Below are 23,392 nucleotides of genomic sequence, written 5' to 3'. Positions count from 1 at the left end.
TTCGGATTTTCATAAAAGCTGAAAATTTTTCTATGTGTGTCCCTAATACAGGTAAAAATGATCCCCACCCATGAAACTGAGGCAGCGGTGGCTTTGGCAGGTAACAGGTAACAAAGGTGTATAAAATTCCATCTCAAATTTATCATAAAATAAAACTGAATTTTTTTATATTTGATTCATAATAATATCAAAACTCGCGTTGCTCATTGCCAGACAGTTAGTATGGTTGCAACCCTCTGCCGGACACCCTTAAACTATTATAATTTATAATTATACTTACGTTATATTATAAAATCTCAATTTTATATATAATTTTTTGGGGGCCTATTAATCTATGTTTACATAATAGCCGGACAGTTTCGACGGTTCTATCATCTTGCTAGACGCATTCAAAGTGAGCAGTAGTTCGGGGAGCAAGGAACGTATACAGTAACTAGTGCGAGTGAGACAGAGCGCTTGGTCTATTGCGGCCCTTCACTGCGCATCCACTGTTATCAAGTTCAAATTGTGCAGCTTATTTTTTTCTTAGTCAAGAAATTTCATTAAATAAATTTTTACAGTTTGAATAACAAATATTTAAAACAGTACTCAGTAAAATTGTTCTAATACAACTTCAATCATATCGAGACTCTAATAATTTTATTTATATTATTTTTCATTTTTACGAAGTTTATATTTTCAATTCTATCAAAATTGTAAAGCCAATGAATTAAAGTAAATCAAATTTTATTGTTTATTATATCAAAAGGCAAATTTTTTTTAAAATAAAAAAGTTACAGAAAAATACATTTATTTTAATAAAATCTTTAAACATTTTCATCATTTTCATCGTCGTCGTCAATACATCCATACTCCTCGTCACTATTATTCCATTCTGTGGATTGATCGTCTTCAATATCGCCTTCTTCATTGTTTTCTGCAATAGTAAAAAAACCAAGTTAATTTAATTACAAATAGTCCAAAATTAATGTATAATAATTTAACATAATTATCAAATACCTGGAACATACATACATTACTATATGTATGGCATTTGTAGGTATGGCATTTCATCTATATTTATTTCATCAAATGTTCTTCTTCTTCTTTTTTTATTCGGCGAAGTATTTTCACTTGAAACTTCGGACATTTCAGGCTCGTCAGCTGTATCTGCATCGATATTTTGGTATATTATTCCGACTGTGTCGTGTAAAGTATCCTTACCACTAAAAGTTTCAACAAAACGATCAAAATTATCGTATGCCACACCAGTAAAAAGCTCTGGGTTTTTTTTTTATTGTTTCTGGACATAAGCTAGACTTTTTCATTGATGTAAATGTAGTTTCAGTTTCTAATTCTTCAACGCCTTGATAACTAATACAGTGTCCATATCTGTTTATAATGTCAATTATTTTTCTGCTGCTTGTTAAGCTTTTTAGAGTCAAACCTAACATGATATGCTTCGACGTTTTAACTCGACCATCATGAACTCCGAAAATAACATCTTGACAATAAGAACGAACTAGACGAGAACATTTTTGGCCAGTCTTTCGTTTTTGGTTACATCCACCAAGAAGGGTAGAATAAAAGTTTGATAATTCTTCTGGTATTGAAACTTCTCCGGATATTAAATGCTGTGATGTTATATTTTTTGTTGATAATTTTTTTTTTTCTATTTGGAGTATTATTTTTCTCAGAATCAATGCAGATTTTTGTAAAATGTTTTCTTGTTGTAAATTATCCAGTACTGAATCATCGATGGCTTCTAGATATTTTGGAGCTAGTATTTTTTTATTACGAACAGTAAAGAATTTTATATCCTTAGAGAATACTTTTAAAATTTTTTCTTCAAGATGGTGTGCTGTGAAAGTAGCTGTCATTTGAATAGAATTTTCTTGAAAAATTTTTTCTAATAAATCGATATATGATTCATGTAAATACACTAATAAAAAACACCGCCCTTTTTTAATCACGTCTTCTTTAATGATTGTACTAATTTCATTAAAAACTGTTTGATGATACTCCCGGTGATAATGCCACTCCGTTTTGCTAGGCGTTGCTTTTAGTGAAGATAACTTATTATTAAAATTAACTCGGCATTCAGTATGATAATAGATTTTTGAGCCAGAAAAATTATCCAATTTATTAGAAAAATCTGTAAACTCTTCATGACTTTCAATATTAGGTTTGACACTATCTTTAAATTGCTGAACATCAGCTGCATGAAGCAGAAGCATTCTCGATCGCACTTTTTTCTTCTTTTTATTACAAAATATACAAACAACTTCGTTATCATTTTTACCAGCAATATTATTAGTCGAAATATTAACATCTTGAGTTACAAAATTATTATCACTAACTTCTGGTTCAAAAACGTCAGAAATATCTTGAAGAGTTGCAGATTGTAGACCTATTGATTCACAAATTGGAGCTGGCTGAGATGTCGTGGGAGATTCTGAGGGTACAAGCTGTAAATCAGATTCATTTTCAGATGTCGAAGGTTGTGTTTCTGTGGACTGGGATAGTAAAATTAGTTGAGATGAAGATTCTGTTGACAAAGATTGTGGATCAGGTAGTTCGGAACTCAAATCTCGTATCGACGACAAGGTTGAAGATGAGTTGCTTGTAATTACACAACTCATTTGTTTTTTTCCTTTTTGTTTTTCAGCACTTAATGGTTGAGAGGTGAAATATTTTTTCATAAGACCTGTAAATACCTTGTAACATACTCTGTGATAACCACTTTCGGTGTATTCACTAGGTAAAATAATGTCTTTGTATTTTAGCTTATGTATTTTTCGTAATTTAAGAATAGTCTGGCATTTTTTTAAAGTTTCTTCAGAAAATAATATTATATGTTCATCACTTTTCCTGCAAACAAAGCAAACTATTTTTTCGTCACTCATGATAGCACTTTATTACAACTGATCACATTTATTTTATAAACTGCACAGAAAAATAATACATTTATTATGAGCATAGCCGTTCACCAGATAGTTACAATAAACAACAGCTGCTGCGCAGTGAAGGGCCGCAATAGACCAAGCGCTCTGTCTCACTCGCACTAGTTACTGTATACGTTCCTTGCTCCCCGAACTACTGCTCACTTTGAATGCGTCTAGCAAGATGATAGAACCGTCGAAACTGTCCGGCTATTATGTAAACATAGATTAATAGGCCCCCAAAAAATTATATATAAAATTGAGATTTTATAATATAACGTAAGTATAATTATAAATTATAATAGTTTAAGGGTGTCCGGCAGAGGGTTGCAACCATACTAACTGTTTGGCAATGAGCAACGCGAGTTTTGATATTATTATGAATCAAATATAAAAAAATTCAGTTTTATTTTATGATAAATTTGAGATGGAATTTTATACACCTTTGTTACCTGTTACCTGCCAAAGCCACCGCTGCCTCAGCTTCATGGGTGGGGATCATTTTTACCTGTATTAGGGACACACATAGAAAAATTTTCAGCTTTTATGAAAATCCGAAGGTCTGGCACTCACGGGCTCTTGGACTATAATGAAGTAAACAGAAATTCAATTATAATAATTAATATATTAGAATATATTGTTTTTAATGGAAATTACACAATACTTTAAGTGGAAAAAATTAAGTAAATACTAATATAATTACCGATCCTAATCATGGTGACAAATTTTAATTGCAATTTGTTTAAAAACATTGTTTTATTATGGCGTTTTTCTAGTAGTATTTCTGAACACAATAAACTCCATAAATTTTGTATAAAATTAAGGTCTGCTCTTTACGATGACTATTCGAAAACTTCTATCTTACAGTTTAAATATTATAATTTAATAATCACTTTTTTTAAGCATATATATTATTTTTTTTTTCACGAGATTAAAATATAAAAATGTTAACAATATTTTTATTTTATAATAATCCTGTATATACGTTATCTTATGTCTCTAAACATTTTATATAATTTATACATACAATTTAAACGGAATAATCTTTCAGGAATTTTTTCGCTATACAAGTGTCACACGTGTTTCACATGTAACATAACCTCGAAAGTTAAGTAAGTTGTTTACACGAAGTCTGTTGTGAATATTTATGGCGTAAACAAACATTGATTTATTAAATGTGTTGAATAAAATTATCAAATAATTAAAACAAAATGAAAACATCACGACATAAAAAAGCCAGGAAACATTTAGCCTTCTACATAAACAATTTTAAATTTAGACAACCTTATCAAATACTCATCGATGGAACATTTGCATTTGCTGCACTTGAGGTTAGTATATTGCTTGGATCAATTATCATTATATAGAGTTATCTTACCAAAATATTTATAGATTATAAATAATTTTGTTTTTTTTTTTTTTATATAATTGGTTTAGAACAAATTCAATATCCAAGATCAATTACCTAAATATTTTCAAGCAGAAACTAAATTGTTGACTACGGCATGCATCATTTTAGAGGTAGAAAAATTAGGTTCCTTTTCCAAAGGGATTGTAGGTGCAATGCATATAATTAAACGATATGCAGTTCATCGATGTGGGCACGAGAAGAAACCGATACCAGGTTCTAAATGTTTGATGTCTATGATAGGAAAAGATAATTCTTCTAGGTGAGTTTAACATTTCTGTTATTTCTATTGAATTTTAAAAAGTAAATAACATTTTAATATTTATTGCGTAGATATATTATTGCGACACAAGATCGTGATTTACAAAACGAATTGAGACAAATTCCCGGTGTGCCCTTATTATATCTCCATGGTAAAGCACCTACTTTGGAGACTCCTTCAGAAGCAAGTCAAAAATATGCTGAAAACATCAAAAATAATTTAGGAATGAGTACATGGGAAAAAGAGAATATGAAGACGTTAAAGAAAGAGGCAGGTTTAATAAATGAAATCGAACCAAAAAGAAAAAAGAAGCATAAGAAGGGTGGTCCAAATCCGCTTAGCTGTTTAAAAAAGAAGAAGAAAGTACAAGTAGTAACACCAGTATCGGATAAACCAAAATCTGGAAAAATTAATAAAAAGAAAAAAATTAAAATACCTGCGCATGTTAAAGAAGCTCTAGTCGCTGAACTTTCAAATAAAACTCAATCATCATGACAGTATTTACTTCATATCAGTAACGGTAATAATTGATCGAGCATATTATTTTCTTGTTTGTTATCTTTTTTGTTTTTATTCATAATACAATATCTCGATTTATTTTATTAAGAATAAAATATTTTTTTTAACTTTGGCTGGTTCAAGCTGGAACACATCTATCATTTTGCTATCGATGACATAAAAAATGTACTTGTTAACAGTCAGTTAATTTTAAAATACATTATACACGCTATTTATAAATTGTTCATTTTATAGAAATACATCCAAATGTAATATACGCATGAAGTATAATACCAAAATATGGTAATAATTTGTTTTTAATTGATTCTCTATTTAACAAACATGATAAAAGCTCGAGATTTATTTACTTAGAAGCATGGAAGATTATTGCATATATATAATATCATTACTGTCTATGACATACAATTGATGTAAAAAAATGATCAAAAATACATCATGATTTTTAACATTCCTTACAATATTTTCACATGTAACTTGCCATATATATGTATATATTTATATTTATATATAATTTATAATATTATGAAAATATTAGATATTGCATTCTATATTGGAAAGATTAGAAATGTTGATAAAATTTTTTGAAAAACAAATTATACAATAATTCCTACGTGTAGTAAAATTACTGTCTTCTAAACTAGGACTTCTCAAACTTTTCCACTTGGTGAGGCCTTTTACTCGAATGAATGTTTTCACGACCCTGAGTATATATCCTATACTATATTTTCCTTGACTATTATAAGCTCACAAATATACTATACGTATAGTTTTGTTAAATTAATATCAAATTAATTCTCGGTCTAGCACGTTCAAGAATTTTTTAGTTTTCCTTAAATTTTTTCAACTTCGTATGGAGTCACGATTCACACTTTGAGAAGCCTTGTTCTAACATATGTATATATATATATAAATATAAGGAATAATATTTGGAATTAGGAAATATTTGCGTCGTAGAAAGAATATATATGTAAATAAGATATAAAGACGATCCTCAGAAAATGAATGTAAACGCTATATTATGTACATATTTTCTTAAAAGATACAAGAAACATTTTCAACATTATATGGAACATTAACATGCGTGTACATGCAAATGATACGATGTATTTCAAAATGTTTAAAATTTTGAAAAATTATTAGAAAAAAGATGTCTAGATATTTATAAATGTAATGAATAATGTAAAAGTATGGTGTTTTTTTTTAATTATATATATATACATACATATATATATATATATATATATAATTTTCTAGCTTTATGAAAATTGCATTATAATTTATGTACCTTTTTTATTTTTCTTCTTTTTTCTTTTACTTTAGTGTTGCATTATTTTCTCGCTTATAATCTAAATATAACGTGAAACATTTTGATTCACTAGATGAAATAAAAATGGTTAATTCAAGGTAATAGCAGTAGTAATAATAATATGTACATTGTAAAAAGAAAAGAAATAAGTAAATTTAGAAAAAAATAACATTAGAATAATTGCAATGCAAAGTATACGTGTATCCTACAAGAAGAGCTAAAGATAATATCAATTAAAAAAATGTCTAGAATTGTTTCAAATTTATAAGTATATCCAAAATACATTAGATCACGTCATTAATTAAATGCACTTAAGTGCACTGTCTATATATATTTATATATAATTATTAGCCAATTAAAAATTTTTTCGAACATTATTATAAGTAACAAATGTAAAATAGGTTATTACTATTATTTACTTCTTTTTTTTTAATACAATTTCTGTTGACGTTGAAATCTCCTTTTGTATTGTATAAAATTCACATGAAAGTAAAAGAAATTAATTAGAAAAAATGATGAAGTTATTGTAAACAAAAAATACTTTTTTCGATTTAATCAAAATTATGGAGACGAAATGAAATATTTCAGAAAAGTTTTTTTTAAATTTATCTATATATATATATATGAGTGCTAATACGAAAATATTTTAATCGTAATATTTTACAAAGTATGGTATACTTTGCAAATAATAAAAAATAATATTCCGATAAAATAATACAATTACAACATACATTAATACAATATTTCTTTCACATTCCATGTGAACTAATGTCAGTCTTAAACTCGCATTGGCGATATTGCTTTTAGACTAACACGTCTTTCTCTTCCTCTCTCTCTTTTTCTCTCTTTGACCGAAGATAAGAACCTTATATTATACAAAAATGAGCTTATTGAAGACACATTGTAGGTCAAGGATGTTGAGCTAATAAAGCGCGTGCTGCCATGGCTAACATTTTCATTCGTCGAGTTGACCGGTGATTTGGATTTGCCGTTACAAAAGCAGCTAATTGACTTTGCAAAGTCATTAACACAGTACCCATGTGCTCTCGAGTTACTGGATCATTTGGATCTAAATTTAATATAGCTTCTTCTAACCACCTATACAAAAAAATTATTTTATTTTAAAATTCACATATTTTATTGCAGTTATTTTATACGAAAAGAAAATTATATTTAAATTTGTACAAATACCTGTGCTTAAGTTCTGTACGATGTCCTAAATCGGCAGAGAGTTGTTGGACTAATGATAATAATACCGGCTGCTGTAAAATACATCTAGTACCTTGACCTTGAGGTCCAAGAGGAGAAGAAAATACCCTTGATGGCTCCGTCCTTTCACAAGCCAAAACGACCAATCCCAAATCACTAGCACTTAAAGCTTGTTGGAAAGCAGCATTTAATTGACCTCTTTGCAGTAAAGACACAACTCGAGCTTGTGCGTCGGCAACAGCAGGTACAGATATTGTTGCAGGAGTCGTGGCACGTGAACTGTGTTTGTAAATGAGATAATATATCTTTATCATAAATAATGAATATATTATTAAATAATATGTAAATAATAATTAAAACAACCGTACCGTGCGCCAGATATTTCGTTCAATTGTTGATTTAAATTTTCCCTGATCGATTCTCGAACTATACGTACAGTATCCTCTTGCATGGAAGATATTCCTCGAGAAAATTCACTTCGAATTTCTTCGCGTACTGACAATGACAGTGCTTCGGTTTGTTGTTCATTTCGTTGTTTATATTGCTTATCCATGATAGAATCGACGCTTTGAAGGTCTATAGAAAAACCAAGTATACAAATAATATTGACATTGACGTTTAAAATATAAAGATAAATTTATCGTTAGAAATAATTAAGAAACACAATAGCTTACATTCGCGGGTACCTTTGACGAATGCATCTTGCACTTGCTTGAACATATTTTGGCAAGCTTTTTCCATGCCAGGTAAAAGGATGTTTGTAAAAGTGTCTTTGAAAGCTACATCAAGCGCTGGTTTAGCTGCATTGGCTGCAGCTAATGCCAATGTATCCTTAATATGTGTACTATTAATCAATTTAGTTAAATTATCTTTTAACAAATCGTCCATGCGCGTTACGTCCAAATGTAGTTGACGTTTTAATGGTTCAACCGTTTCTTCAACTATTCGTGGTAAAATATTTTCTATTTTGTCTTTGATCGTTGTTTCAAGTGTGTTTAATAATTCACGTTGTCGATTCATTTGTCCATACAATTGTTCTAACGTTGCCGTTTGTTGTTGCGATGCTCTTGCTAAAACCGATTCAACATGCGTCGATATCGGTGATTCCTGTCTTAATCTCGTTACTTCATTTTTTAATTCTCTAATTTCTTGATACTGTTCTTGAATAGTTTCCAAAATAGAATCTATTTTATTAGTTATTTCAGTGACGTTAATATTATTTGCAGTGTTTTGCCATTGAGTCTCTTGTTCGCACGAAATGTGAGTCGTCGAGTTAGTTTCATCCTTAGTCGTGTTCCTTTGTGCAGTATTATTATCTTCTTCATTTTGATATTCTTCAGAGTCTGGTTTCATGGCATGTACATTGACATCTTTTAATAAAACCATTGGAATATTAGGCCAATCTTCTCCTGTATTCGGTGCTGCTTCCTCTTTATTTTCAGAATCGGCTTCTTCCTCTTCTTGTTTACTGAGCGATAGGATTTCTCTGACTTCTCTACTAGGACTACTACCACCGCTAGCTGGCGCATGTTCCTCTAATTCGTTCGTCGCAAGGGGCGGATCCGAAGCATTCAACGCTTGTACTGCCTGCGCCAAAGAGGGACTAACGGATATCACGTCTTCAAGTTCAGGACTAGGAGGACTTGACTCTATATCGTTGTTTTCTTTCTTCGCTGGCGAGCTAAATGCATCTGGTGTCATTAAATTTAATCCTGTGTTATGATTATTCGTGTTTTCGATGGTAGCCGATAACATACGATCTTCTTCGCTATTTTCTCCTGATATTCCATTGTGATTAACAATCCCAATATCCAGCAAATCTTCCGAATTATGGATGATCAAGGAATCATGGATGAGCATATCCATGAGGCAGTTGCCACTCACTCGCGAGGCGGGCTTAAATGCTATATGACATTCTTGCAACGACTTAGGTTGAACCAAATACATTCTAATGACAAGTTGTTCCTCTGTTTCTTCCTCGCACTGGGTAAGATCTTCTAAGGATTCTCCCATTGGACGTATTTTTCTTTGCCCAGCATCAACTATTCCAAAACTCAAGATCGGATATGGCAAAAGAAATTCTGATATCGTATTTACGCACGCTAATGCCTCTCCACTGACTTTACAAATACTCAATATGTACAGAACTTTATTATATATGTCAGACAACAAAAGATAACCGGCGCTAAGGTCTAAGCCTGCTTTCAATACAGGAACTTTTCCAGTCGAAGGAGTTGGCGCAAATGTAATTGTTTGCAAACACGTCCATAATTCGCACGACCAGACTTTCAATTCTGAATTATTGTCACAGCCAGTAATAGCGAATCTCCAGAATTGTACGCTAAGTAAAAAAGTGAAGTCACGTTAATTGTACATGGATCGAATAAAACGTATTATCGAGAATGAAGTAAAATTGCTTACTCAGGTTGACAAGTTTGGTGGTCGTCGAGGAAAAATAGACAAGAAATGGGACGTCCACCATGTGGTTGCCATTTATGTAAACAATGCGGTTGAGTCGTGCCATGAGAATTACCGTGCATATATACCTGGAAGAACTTGACTTCTCCATCAAGACTGGCTGTAGCTAAGGCAGTACCATCGGGACTAAACGTCGCCTCGATGATCATCCCTGAGTGTTGATTAATTTCTATCATGCCGCCGCTTTCTTTTGCAGCTGGATCAGTTGCCTATTATTCATTTAAGAGTTCGATTTTCTGTCTAATGTAATATTCAGACGGCATAATATACAGATGAAATGCACAATCACCTCTATAGATCTAAATCTAGCTGCAACATTGGCAACCGACCATAGCTCTGCTTTAGAACCCCTCGTTAGTACCAATAGTTTAGATACCGCATCACCATCCGATGGATCATCTTCGGGAATATAAGGACACCAAATAACACGATGACTAGTAGGAGAAGATTCTTCAGCATCCACTTGTAATACTAAATTACATAATAGTTCGGATGGTGTTGATTCAATAGTATGTATAAAGAGGTTTCCCGAGTAGTCGACACATGCTAAAATAGCATTTGACACATGAGCAAAAGCTAGATCTTGTATAGCCCCACGCATCCCTCTTAATAACGCTCTTTGTTCTAATTCTTTATATACAACCCGTACTACTCCGCCTCCTGTTCCAACTAAAAAAAAATGTATGATATGAAATAAAAGTAAGCGAAGTGTAAACCACATACATGGTAACATTTAATTACCTTTGATACCATAAGCTAAGTATTTTCCAGACATATGAACAGCTAATAATTGACCAGTATAAAAATTATGTTCCCAAGTAAAGTCAACAATATTTTTTAATTTAACTTTGGAACTTCCATGATCGTGGCCACCTGACGATGGAATGATTGTTACATTTTGACTATACAATTCTACCGAATGTTGATCCTCTTGTCCGCTGAATTCCCTGGATAAAACAAAACAATAATAAAGAAAAAAGAAAAAGAATATTAATTAAAAACATCATCAATCATGTTAATTATTTCGTCCTTGGGAATAGTAAGAGAGAGAAAGAGCTAGAGAAAGAGAGATGGTAGCAAGACCAACAAAAAAAGGTTAAAAAAAAAATGAGAAATAGTCAAAAAGATCTAGATCAAAATTTATAAAAAAATTCGATGAAATTTTGAATCCTTGAAATCAGAACGACAAGGAAAGAATTTTAATTGAAAAAGAAAATGAGTGATATCAATTGGAAAAGAAATAAAATGAACTTACACTGTCTGCGGATATTTCAAGTGTCGTAGATTTTCTTCTCCAGTTTTAATCATTTTGCCGTAGTTATATTTAGATATCTGAAAAGTAGCGATTCAAAAGGAGAAATAATAAGATATATTAAGAGTTTAATAGATGTATATTATAGTAGGTATATTCGTAAGATTCTAACCCCCAGCCGGTGGCACGCCTGACGGCATTATCTCCGTCGGTACAACACGCGCGATATTTTTCTCTCACCTTCGTGCATAAATCTGATCAAACTATGCAGGTGTGCCCTGTTTTTAATATATTTATATATATATATATATATATTTTATATATAAGTATATGTATATATTTATATATATTTATATATATGTAGATATGTATGTATATCGAATCGATCGCCGACCTTATTCGATCAATCTATTATATTTTAAAACATTACCGTCCTATCTCTCTCTCTCTTTTTCTCTTTTTCAACCACCTAGTTGAGACCACATATTACACAATGAACGAGATTTGAGATTGTTGAATGAAAATCTAATATAAGGACTCGGCGAGTAGCATTCGTCGTTGATTGTTAAAACCACATCGAAACGGAAACGCTTTAACTTTTTTATATTAACGCTAGATGGCATTTTAAATAGTCGAACGAGATATCGATAATTATCAAGATCGAATTAAACAAGGGGATTTCCTTAGTTCTTTCAATCGACCAATAAGATTCTTGGAATTGAAGACTTTCGATTTCGATTTAAAAAGTAATCTAATACTAGCTTAATTTCATTTTTATATCAATTTAATATTCTATTATTCCCAAAATTATTTCAGAATATCTAAGACTATCATCTTTTTTTTCCTTTCTTTTCTTGCGTATTGTTTTCGAAGGATAATAAAATATTTCTCATATCGAACGATATTGCGCGATAAATTTACACAGTTTATTTCCTTGAGCTTTTATATATATTTTATACACTATAGACAGGCTTCTTGTATTTGTTTTATTTTAATTCTTTTTTTATTTAATTATCATTATTATTATTATTATTATTAATTTTTATATTTTTATTTCTTTCGTGTACGTGTCCCTAAAACCTCTTTTGGAAAATGGCAGTAGTGCTCAAACGTACGTAGACCCAAAATTGGTTGTGGCAGTTAAATTCAGCTAAAATGTCGGATATTTCTTTCTCTTTTTTTTTTTAGTGTAAATAGCACTTAAATACCTACGTACATTAATGCGTACTTACATTCCTCGTTTGCCAAATATTATTTACGTTACATTATATATTTATATTACAGATTGCACATACTTATTTTATTTAATAATAATAATTAATTTAATCAAAAGCGCGAGAGTAGATGAAAGGTGAATCGAAAGAAGAAGATACGTTGCTGATAAGAAATCTTGTTTTTTTCTTTTCCTTTTTTTTACTACGAATTTAACAATGCGTCCTTTTCGATTCACGTTTCTCGCAATGTACAGAGTTTTTGTCCTAAGAATAAAACGACATCCATCTTTTCGCGAAGCCTTTTTTTGTCGATAATATTGTATATTTTCCTTTTTTTTTTTTTAATTTTTTAATAATTCAATGCGACGCAGAATAAAAGCAACGTCGAACATTCTGTCATAACTTCAGTTTGCACGGCACAAAACTTTTCTATTCGAAATTTCCGATCGGAAATTTCACTATGTTTTTTTTTATTTTACTTGCTTTTTATTCTTTTTTTATTTTGAAAACATTTTTCTTTTGTTTTTTTAATACCCTTTGACGTCCTTTTTTTCTCATATTACCGGCGAAGTCAAAGATAGATCAAATTTATTTTTTTGGGTCTCTCGATAATATATCGTATGATATCCTTTCTATATATTATATATATATATATGTATATATATAATATATAATATATAATGATATAAGCACACTGAACACTGCGCCAATCCAATTGGAAAAAATGTTATTAATTTTTTTATTTAAATTCTTCTATTAATCTTTTCTTTTACTTTGGAAATATTCACAGAGGTGTCCAAATTACGCAGGGATTTTATTTTTATTTTTCCATGAACGCCTTAAAGATTTTAATAACTTATCATTTTTCTTTTTTTTTGTCCTTCCTTTGTTTCGTTTCTTTTTTAATTCATTTATTCATTCGTGGTATTGTTTTTGTGTATGTACGCGCGCACGTGTAAGTTTTTAAATTTTTACTCTCTATCATTATAATAATAATTATTATTACATTATAATTATTATTATTATTTAAGCGTAATAGCTCGATTCTGCTAGGAGCGATTAGTCGATCGCCTAAGAAAGAATATTACTATCGTTTTGTAAGAAAACAAAATGAGCGATATATATATAAATATATATAATAAGTGAATATATATATATATGTTATGTATATGTATATACCGGGTGGCTTCACGCATACGGAAAGAATTGTTTTTTTTTCTTACCATTCAACAAAATTTGTGTTTTATGTTCTTTTGTATTTTCGTTCATGCCGATTGAATTCTTTCCGCGTGAGTGTAGCGTTGTGTGTATTTGGGATCTCGAAGCTTTGAAGTCGATTTACAAGCGCGATAAATTTCACTAAAAATTACAATTTAAGTTTATTACAAAATTCTAAGAAAAAATGTGTCTATCTGATACAATCGTTCGCCATTTGCATACACGTCGAGACGATGAAAATGGTCCCTGTGGGATTTCGATCAAAATAATATTATATATATATTTTTCTTTTTGAATATATTTTATATAATATATAACGTATATATTACATATAATATTTCAAATACAGGATATTTCGTAATACATAGGATCCACTTCAGGAGTGAACTTGGAGACACAAAAACAATAAAAAAAAATTCACTGAACATATGTCTTATTTAATCTTGTTTCATAGTTGAAGCCACTTTTTTGTTTCAATAATCCGCGATAACTTATCTTCATAGAAAGTGCTCAAAATGATAATCCTCGGTTTGTATTTCTAAACAGTGCTATGCGTCTTGTGGATATTTCTTATCCTCGTTAATGTCACACGTTCTGTTAATTAAATTTAGTCATTTCAGTTTAATCAATTCAGTTAGAACGCTTAGTTTTCTTACTAGAAGAATTTCATAATTTTTATATTTCCTGTGTATTTAAAGTTACAAGCGCGTAATTAGATTTTGATTGTTGGGCTTATATGAAAATTATAGCATATTCGACATTCATTATCAGCGTCGAAGAATTTTTTCACTGTTTTTGTATCTTGTCACTACTGAAGTGGGTTACACGTATTATGAAACAATCTGTATATTACATATAGTATTTTATAATGTTATATATATATATATATATATATATATATAAAAGCGCTTTCTCTTTTTTCCTCTCTCTCTCTCTCTCCTCTCTCTCTTTCTTTGTCTTTTATTTGTTCTCTCTTTTTCTTTCTTTTTCACTCTGTGTTAAATTTGATTAAAAAAATGATCAGATTATATATATTAAAGTTTCGAATGAATATTTGATAAAGTTTACCAGACGAAGCACGAAGTAAATTGATAAAGCTATTATGCTAGTTGACCCCGGTGTATGTGATCTAATTTTCTAAACGATCGATCGCCGAAGTTTGTTATTTCAAACGCGTAGAACGCGAGTTTGTGACGCATCTCTCGTCGAGAAGTAACGCGACTACTTCGAACTAAACTCTCTTTGGAAATAAACTTTCGAAATAAACTAATATAATATATTGTACGTACATACGTACGTATCTATATACCCGTGTATATTAACATATGATTTATTATATACATGGATACATAGAATACGTTTTATTATTCGTACAAAAGATAAAACACGCGACATTTGGACGGAAAATATAGCGAGTTATTATTAATATTATTATTATCATTATTACTACCGCTACTACTAATATTATTTTTTGCAAAGTAATTTATAATCAGTTTCGATGATCCTCGATAAATTTTTATCGATAGGACACGAATTAATTATGATATTACGATTTTTTTTTTTTTATAATAATAAGTTAATTTTTATCGATCCTCGTGTTGAGATACAAAAGAAGAAATTAATCGAAGATCACTTTGAAATAAAAATAATCTCGAAATAAATGTTACGCTATAAAAGTGTTGAAAATCAAACTTTTTTTTCTTTTCATGAGATTATTTAATTAGCTTTAGCACGATAGCTCTATATTACGAACAATTTGCAATTAATTGATATTACTGTAATATAATATATAATTTATTATGTGTCATTTATACTAATCGATGAGTAGAGATTTATTTTCGGTAAAATTCGGATCAGCCACACGTGAGGATCATTAGATCGCACGATGAATGAATCGATTTATGACGTGAATGTAAATTTTCGAAGTTTTACAAGCACGTTAGTTAACCGGTCAAATCTGTAACTTGGAATATTATCGGGGTTTTAATTTATGGCGTGCGAGAGATAACGTTAGAGAGCTCGATGGTGTTATAGTGTTCGCGTAGTCGAAAAAATTTGTGTATACATATGTATCTATTTTAAAAACGCCCTCGTTGAATCGATAAATCACAATGTTCTATCTCTTTCTTTCTTTTTCCTTCTCTCTCTCTCTCTCTCTCTCTCTCTCACACATTCTCTCTCTAACTATTTCGCGTAGTTAGCTTCAAATTATATCCATCCAATAATAATATTTGTGCGTGCTCGTTGCTCGCGTCTGCTGATTTAATTCAATTCGCGAATGTAAGGGGGGAAGGAGGAAAGAAAAAAAAATCGAAAAAATCGTCGATTACGTCAACGATCGAAACTTAGCGACTTGTGAAAGATTAATTGTAAGACAAGAAAAGTAAAAGAAAATGAAAAGATTCTGCAATCGTAGTTTTATTTTACAAATTTCTGATATGCTTGCGATATATTGCTGATATATTTTTTCGTTTCTTCTTCTTCTTTTTATTATTTATATTATTATTATTATTATTATTATTATTATTACTATTAATATTATTATGATTATTATAATTCTTTACCGTCATTTGAATAAATAAATATGATAGAGACATATTCGTACACACATATATAATATTTATCTATATATGTGTACGTATGTATCTATGTGTTATACAAATTAATAAATAAATCGTTCGTTTTAACATTAGGCTTTCCAGTCTTCTATATTGTTACGAAGTTCATATACAAATGATTCTAACATTATTTCAAAAAAAAGGATAAAAATAAGAAGAAGAATAAGTAGAAGACAAATAGTTAAAAATTCGTGATCGATGGACGGAGTCGTACAAAAAAGAAAAGGAAACAATGACATTCTTTTTATTCCCAAAATTCTTTTTTGTTTCGACAACGATCGTTGCACGTGCACCTAATTATTATAGAAAGTAAAATTTAATATGATATATATACATGCAGGGTGTCTACGAAATGGATAACATTTTTTTAAGACATCCTGTATATATGATTATGATGTGAATATCTAATTAAATTTTATTTTAAGAAATTTTTATCCAAGCATTAACGATGATCTAAATCACATATGCATATAAAAATATATAATAAATCAATATAACAATATTTAATAAATATATAAATTTAATATATTAATATATATAATATAATATAATGTAGTAATAATATTATAATATATAAATATATATTTGATAATGTATAAATTATATTAATATTAATATATATATATATATATATTTAATTTATATATTATTATTATATATATATTATATTTATTTATTACATATATACGTATAAAGAGTTTGAATGATTAAATACAGTCAAATGTAATTCTCTTTTTATACATGATGCAGTACAACTCCTCCTCAATCTCTATAATATATATTGAATTTGAAATTCCCAAAACTATTTGGCTGTATCTCTCTATAAGCATCCCTTCTTCCCTCCTCTTTTCTCTCTCTCTCTTTTTCTCTTTCTCGCTCACTTACATTTTCGACCTTTTCGATAAGCGCCCGTTTCCAAATCGATACTTAATTTTCTGAAGGTCAGTAGTCTTCTCCACATCTGGCATATATTATTCCTAATAACTTAAATAATTGAAATCTCCTTTTATATTTATCCTAACATGTGTTCGACCCTTATAACCGATTAATTAATGTATGCAATTTGTGCTCCTAACGCATTATTTAATAAAACTATCATGTTATCTAATCTTATACTAAATTCGCCAATTTATTTAGCAATCGTAGGACACAGGCGCTTTCTTAACCTTTGATTATTTTTGTTGTTGTTATATTTTTAGCGAAAGATTATTTATACTGTTTTCTTTTCAAAGATCGGATTGTTGAGATAGGTAAAATAAAGAATTTGTTTTCTTTTCTTGTCTCACTTGGCGATCGACGAATCTATAAACGTCACGTTGTATGACATCCTAAATAACTAACATAAGACAAATAATTTTCTTTTTCTTTAATTAATTAATTAATTTATTAATTATTGTTATTATTATTTTTATTATTATTATTATTATTATTATTTTCAAAAATACTGTACATAAGAATACCTAAGCCATACGAATCCGATCGGTTCTTTACGAGCTCTTTCTCTTCTTCTTTTTTCTTTTTTCTTTCTCTTAATTGTTTTTATTTTTATTTTATTTTTTGCATTTTTTTATTTCAAACGAGTTATCGAAGCGGTAAAAGATGAATATACGATACGTAACGTTGCGATCGAACCTGTATCTCGTGTCGAAAACTGGGTAGAAAAATAATAAATAGCTGAAGTTGTGTAGGAGGAACGATAAGACTAGGTAAAGACTGGATGAATGAAGGCTGGAGGAGGAGAAGGAGGAGGAGGAGGAGGAAGAGGTATAAAGAGATCTTCCTAGTATCAGTTGTTATGTTTCTCTTTTTTTCGAAACGGTCGTTCATCTTCTTAAAAATCTAAAGAATCCTCTGCTCTTGTCAGGTGCTGGTGCCATCAGCATCGGTACTTGATTTTTATGCGTTATGTGTATCTGTAATCAGAATCAAAACGACTATACTTAAACGTTTTTCCAATTTAAAAAAAAAAAAAAAACAAATATTTTTCAGACAAATATTATGAATGCCGACAAATTGCTATTTACATTGAACAAAAATATATCTACATATTGAAATAAATAGAATTGAAAATTAGTAATGTTTATGAACTTACAGTGCATGGACCTTGCATCCATGGTTCACCATCAATTTGCATGGGGAACCGTTTGGTCGTGATGATGGTCACGCTGCTACATTGAGCCAATCTTCTTCCAGAATTTCGTAACCCTGTTTTAACTTGGCCCATATGTAAACAGTCTTCCAATCCTATCACTTCTATAAGATGATCCCCGATATCTGGAAAATAATTTAAATTATTTATATAATTTAGAAATAAAAGGGGGAATGATTTAAGGAAGGGGGGAATGAGATTACATTAGGACGACTTACCCTGTATCGCGGCTGTAAGATCTACTGAATTAAAACTACTAGTGCTGAGTTCTTTGTCTGGTCTTTTCTTTCGTTTACCAAGGCGATGCCTCGCATGGTGTTCACCCCATAGGTTCGAACCCCCATGGGTGAAAGGAATGTTTAATAAAGCAACACCTTGTAGAGAAGGTCCGTGTGCCAAATCCAAAGGTGTACCGTCGCACTACAATTTATACAAATTAAATAACAATTTCATTTGATATTATAATCCATTGAAAAAAAAAATAGTAATAATAATAAAATGAATGAATTATAAATACCTACAATTAATTCGAGATGTTCGTGAAGCTTTTTACAACTCGCGGCGAACTGTTCAGTCGTAGCATATTCGAAATACCACAATTTGTTCTTCATCCTGCTATTAAATTTTTCCGGATTCTTTTCCCTTTCAACGTGAAACTTGTTACAAATGGCAGCATCAACGCCAACGGAAAAATAATTATTGATAATATTGTAAGGTATACTGTCTTGATTAGGTTTCTTTTCCTCTTTCTGATCGAGTACTTCGATCTGCCAACGATCCATCATCACGGGTGTTGATTTCTCGATTTTCTGTAGTAAACAGGAAGATTTTTGAAAATTCGTATTAAAAATACTTGGAGTTCTTGGAAATAGAAATAGATCGGAGGTCTTTATTTACTTTGAGAACTTTGTAAATAGCTTCGCCCTCGTAGCCACCACCCCAACGTAGACATCTGGCAAGATCGTTACCAGTACCAAGTGGTATGACACCAACAGCAGGCTGATGTTCGAACTGCACTCGATCTAAATCGTTTAACACACACATAGACATACACTCACACATAAACTCCAACCATGATAGAATTCCCCGAAAGTGTTATCATCAAAGTGTTACCACCATTAATGGCAGCTAGTCAGCTTACCCATAGTTTCCAAAACCCAACCGACGGTACCATCGCCACCGCAACAAATTACCCTGAAGTTCTCGACATCTTTGAACATTTGCAAGCCTTGCATCGGTCCACCAATAGCTAAATTGTGTACCTGCCTAGGGTTCAGAATGTATTGAAATTTTCTCAGCATCCTTTCGCCTTGTCTACCTCCAGATTTTGGATTAATGAACACCAACAGTGGTACCGTATCTGAAGGTGGGGTTATTTGGAAGGACATTGCTGGTTGTTGACTTGACGAACTACCACCACCGCAGCTTAAGAAACCACCCTGATGAAGAGGAATCTTTCGTACTCCAATCGCATCTAATCACAATCCCAATAGTCTATCCCAAATAGAAATGTGATCTTTTTATTGTCTTTTCTCTTTTAACGAATATAAATGATATCATAAATATGTATATCAATCAGAAGTATTTAATGGATGCATAGTCACGATATTAACGCGCGTGTGATAGATATCAAAGTCACAGTTTTATTTGGGATGAAATATGTACGAGGTAGACTAATTAAAAAAAAAAAAAAAATTTTTAAATATTACACTGGTATTTATTTAACACTTACAAAACTGACGGACGAAGAATCCTGTCCATGTTTACTACCCCTTTTGCTATCCCTCGATAAAGATCTCTGTCTGTCCAATACGACTGGACAAATCGCTGTGGGTGGTAAAATGTGTACAGCATATTCGCCGAGAGTGCATTCGGCTTTCACTTGCGAAGCGCATCTGTTGTGCAGCTACAAAGTTACAATTGAACAGCCAATGTTTCTGATTGATCGAACGATCGTTTGAGTTTTAGAAAGTAACAAAATTCAAATCTGGTCGAATTGGTATAGAAAAGCTTACTCACGGTTAGCTGACACCAACGGCAATGGAGTCCCGTGATTCCGTTGTAACTTTTAATGGTTTTTCTACACTTCGAACACTTCCCGTGACAATTGCCCTCGACCCAATGATGTAACATAGTTTGTGAAGTTTTTTTACTTTTTACATAGGTTGCAATGCACGATGCTGGTGCTCTTTGTACGCATCTTTCGTGGACAGTATATTTGCAAACTTAAATGAGAAAAAATTATGAAATAAATAAATAAATAATTTCGTTAAAAAATAGTTGCTATTTATATGATCAGTATTTTAAATAGATGGTCAGTATTTATAATAAAATATTAATATATACTCTGTATCAATATGGAGCAACCCTAATGCAATCCTACCCCTATTATAAATATGAATCATATTTATCTTTTTAAACACTGATAAAGTTAAGAATAACTGCTATTTATATGGTTGATATAATAAATAAAATATAAGTATGCCCTGTATTAATACGATGCAATCTTGACGCAATCCTACCCTTATTATAAACACTGAAAATTTATTTTTTAAGATACTTACAAAATAAATAGAAGTATTTAAAATATCTGTTATTAATTTAATCAGTATTTATAATATTCAATAACCTTAAAACCTTAACGTAATCTTATCCAAATAAAATATAAAAGTGCCAAAAAATAATATCTTTCAAATTCGTAAACAAAAAATGAATATTAATTCAACGAGAAAGAGAAATGCTTACAAACACAACAGAGCCCTTTCTTTCCAAGTCCAACTAACATGTTCAAGCAGAGATTGCAATAAGCGGGTTTGCTGAAGTGCTTCAATCTCCACAAATGATTTCCATCCTCTTTCACGTGAGAATCGAGACCAAGGAGAACTAACAATGGAATTGTCGTTAATCCACCCCTCTTCCATTCCTCCAAGGACACCGTACCATCCGAATCGTAATCGATCTCTACCATCATGTCTTGTAATATCTAAAAAAACCGGTTGTTCGTTCGTTCTTTAAACTCTCCTGAAAAATCCTTCTCCTCCTCCTCCTCCTCCTCCTTTTCTTCATTTTTTCGGATATTAATCGACAAACTTTTTCTCATTATTTTCTACTCACCGGTTTTAATTCGCTAACATCCCAACCGAGATATTCAGCCACGTTCATCATTTGATTCACGATGCAGTCCATCTCCTACACCAACAAATTTTATCACAATGTTTAATATAATAATAATTATTATTATTAATCAATCGAATGATAATAATGTTAATTAATTCTCTTTTAACACTGAAAAAATTACAAAAGACAAAATCAGACAATTTTCCATACACCACTATTATGCTTTGCTTAACATGATTTCGATATTTATAACGATACGAATTCATCGTGTTCAGATTATTATTATTATTATTATTAGAGTATCGATGTCACTTTTTGTGGGATGCAATTAAACGCGTTGTAACATCGTTGAATGTTTACAAATGATTCAGAAAAGAAGTAACAAGAGATAACGTTTGGTTACTTGTAAATCTTACTACTACAACCACCACCACCACCAATACCACTAGTAATTCTGCTATCTGATGCAGAAACTTATTCGAGTAGTATAGTACTATGTATCCATAAAGTACGTGCTTTTACGATGGCATGCAACCTAGGTAATTACTTGTTGGAGAATATATTGTATATAGAGGGAAGGAAACTATACGTATTTGTACACACGTGTGCTGTTCGTAAGGTAAACTCGTAAAATAAATGGGATCAATTCTAATTCGGTTTATACTATTTAAGTTGACCTAAAACAATTTGAACAAAGTTTCCCAAAAACATCGTAACTTACTAAATAAACATTTAGAATAATTTACAATTAAATTAATAATGAAAAGGGGGTGTATATAAGAGTAGGTTGAAAAGTTTTCAGCCTGGACAAACAAACTTTTATTTTATTTTAATACAAAAGTAAGTTTGATCGACAACAAATTGTTTCTATGTTGAATCAAAACTTTTCAACCCACTAAAATATATAATATTAAATATAAAATTTCACGTTTTCTTAAATTTTTAGTTTCAATTTCCTTTCCTCGAAAAAATATGTTCACCAATCAACGATACGAAAAATTTTTTACTTACGTTCTTGTCAAGTACGCCATTCCCATCTGTATCGTAGAGCCGGAACATGACTGGAATATACAAAATTATAAATATTATATATATATGTGCATATACGTGAAGAAAAATGTCAACGACTTGGACTCCAATATCGAAAAGTGACGTGCAACAAGTTGCAATCTGTACGTGTGAGTTGTTCATTTAACAATTGTGTGTTCACGTATGATCTTTCCGGTGTGGAAAATATTGAGAGTAACGATGACATTTTAACGATTACATGTAGATAGGTATAATACGTGTATTCTTTTCTTTTTTTATATTCAATTTCGTGAATATATTAAGATTGTTTGATCAGTCATGTCGGAATGTTTCTTTGTTTATATATAAATTAATAATAATATTTTTTTTTATTGAAAATATTTTGTTATTTCAGTCTAAATAAATAATGAATTGTGTTGTATTTTGAGTTGAAAAAATATTTATTATTTTATATGTGAATAAATAACACTATAGTAATTTTTTATTTGAAAATTCTTGGTATCTCATATCTAAATATTTAAATAAACAACACTATTAGTATATTTTTATATTGAACACATTAAGTATTTCTATTTTAAATAAACAACCCTAATATTTTGTATATTTTTGCAAATTCCGACGTTACTGTTATTATACTCGATCTAATAGAATATAAAAAGATAAAATAATAAAAATTCACAAGCTACTTTTTT

The 23,392-nt window shown here is 30.5% G+C and overlaps 4 protein-coding genes across 7 annotated transcripts in view; 1 reads left to right on the top strand and 3 right to left on the bottom strand.

The window, feature by feature from the left end:
• Positions 1–138: 138 nt before the first annotated feature.
• LOC122522046 lies at positions 139–3,247 on the bottom strand. Of its 2 annotated transcripts, none has more exons than XM_043642834.1 (2): positions 1,000–3,247; positions 139–916 (listed from the first exon to the last, which is right to left on the bottom strand). In XM_043642834.1, the coding sequence occupies exon 1, from the start codon at positions 2,883–2,885 to the stop codon at positions 1,233–1,235; it is 1,653 nt and encodes a 550-aa protein (XP_043498769.1). In that variant the 5' UTR covers positions 2,886–3,247; the 3' UTR covers positions 139–916; positions 1,000–1,232. The 2 variants fall into 2 exon arrangements, with proteins under 2 accessions (XP_043498769.1, XP_043498770.1); XM_043642835.1 differs by having other exon boundaries at positions 1,015–3,247.
• Positions 3,248–3,454: 207 nt separating this feature from the next.
• On the top strand, positions 3,455–5,561 carry LOC122522047 (rRNA-processing protein UTP23 homolog). Its single transcript, XM_043642836.1, has 4 exons — positions 3,455–3,515; positions 3,973–4,252; positions 4,359–4,591; positions 4,663–5,561. Exons 2-4 carry the CDS (start codon positions 4,133–4,135, stop codon positions 5,084–5,086), a joined length of 777 nt encoding a protein of 258 aa, XP_043498771.1. The 5' UTR covers positions 3,455–3,515; positions 3,973–4,132; the 3' UTR covers positions 5,087–5,561.
• A 1,701-nt stretch (positions 5,562–7,262) lies between these two features.
• LOC122522045 (enhancer of mRNA-decapping protein 4) lies at positions 7,263–14,673 on the bottom strand. 2 transcript variants are annotated; one of them, XM_043642832.1, is made up of 10 exons: positions 11,786–14,673; positions 11,528–11,633; positions 11,359–11,435; positions 10,845–11,050; positions 10,393–10,772; positions 10,047–10,312; positions 8,300–9,966; positions 7,994–8,201; positions 7,608–7,904; positions 7,263–7,514 (listed from the first exon to the last, which is right to left on the bottom strand). In XM_043642832.1, exons 3-10 carry the CDS (start codon positions 11,409–11,411, stop codon positions 7,325–7,327), a joined length of 3,267 nt encoding a protein of 1,088 aa, XP_043498767.1. In that variant the 5' UTR covers positions 11,412–11,435; positions 11,528–11,633; positions 11,786–14,673; the 3' UTR covers positions 7,263–7,324. The 2 variants fall into 2 exon arrangements, with proteins under 2 accessions (XP_043498767.1, XP_043498768.1); XM_043642833.1 differs by lacking the exon at positions 11,528–11,633.
• Positions 14,674–17,266: 2,593 nt separating this feature from the next.
• The window catches only part of LOC122522581 (diacylglycerol kinase 1), an 81,580-nt gene continuing 75,454 nt past the window's right edge, over positions 17,267–23,392 (bottom strand). For both annotated transcript variants that reach the window (XM_043643779.1, XM_043643778.1), the window contains 11 exons: positions 22,683–22,732; positions 21,669–21,743; positions 21,300–21,537; positions 20,574–20,779; positions 20,287–20,460; positions 19,696–19,993; positions 19,452–19,576; positions 19,076–19,363; positions 18,773–18,974; positions 18,498–18,679; positions 17,267–18,318 (listed from right to left, as the gene is read on the bottom strand). In XM_043643779.1, coding sequence (XP_043499714.1) covers positions 18,229–18,318; positions 18,498–18,679; positions 18,773–18,974; positions 19,076–19,363; positions 19,452–19,576; positions 19,696–19,993; positions 20,287–20,460; positions 20,574–20,779; positions 21,300–21,537; positions 21,669–21,743; positions 22,683–22,732 — 1,928 coding nt within the window. In that variant the 3' untranslated portion in view covers positions 17,267–18,228. The remainder of the gene's footprint in view (positions 18,319–18,497; positions 18,680–18,772; positions 18,975–19,075; positions 19,364–19,451; positions 19,577–19,695; positions 19,994–20,286; positions 20,461–20,573; positions 20,780–21,299; positions 21,538–21,668; positions 21,744–22,682; positions 22,733–23,392) is intronic.

Source organism: Polistes fuscatus, unplaced genomic scaffold, assembly GCF_010416935.1.
Source record: "Polistes fuscatus isolate 324 unplaced genomic scaffold, CU_Pfus_HIC Scaffold5, whole genome shotgun sequence".
Classification (NCBI taxonomy): domain Eukaryota; kingdom Metazoa; phylum Arthropoda; class Insecta; order Hymenoptera; family Vespidae; genus Polistes; species Polistes fuscatus.
This window is presented reverse-complemented; position numbering and strand designations above follow the sequence as displayed.

Excerpts from the sequence above, each read along its gene's own strand:
- LOC122522047 (XM_043642836.1), top strand. The coding sequence starts at position 4,133 with ATGAAAACATCACGACATAAAAAAGCCAGGAAACATTTAGCCTTCTAC. Across the intron at positions 4,253-4,358 it reads TTGCATTTGCTGCACTTGAG|AACAAATTCAATATCCAAGA; the intron begins GTTAGTATATTG and ends TAATTGGTTTAG. Across the intron at positions 4,592-4,662 it reads GGAAAAGATAATTCTTCTAG|ATATATTATTGCGACACAAG; the intron begins GTGAGTTTAACA and ends TTTATTGCGTAG.
- LOC122522046 (XM_043642834.1), bottom strand. The coding sequence starts at position 2,885 with ATGAGTGACGAAAAAATAGTTTGCTTTGTTTGCAGGAAAAGTGATGAA.
- LOC122522045 (XM_043642832.1), bottom strand. The coding sequence starts at position 11,411 with ATGATTAAAACTGGAGAAGAAAATCTACGACACTTGAAATATCCGCAG. Across the intron at positions 10,773-10,844 it reads CTTAGCTTATGGTATCAAAG|TTGGAACAGGAGGCGGAGTA; the intron begins GTAATTAAATGT and ends ATTTTTTTTTAG. Across the intron at positions 7,905-7,993 it reads AACGAAATATCTGGCGCACG|TTCACGTGCCACGACTCCTG; the intron begins GTACGGTTGTTT and ends TTACAAACACAG.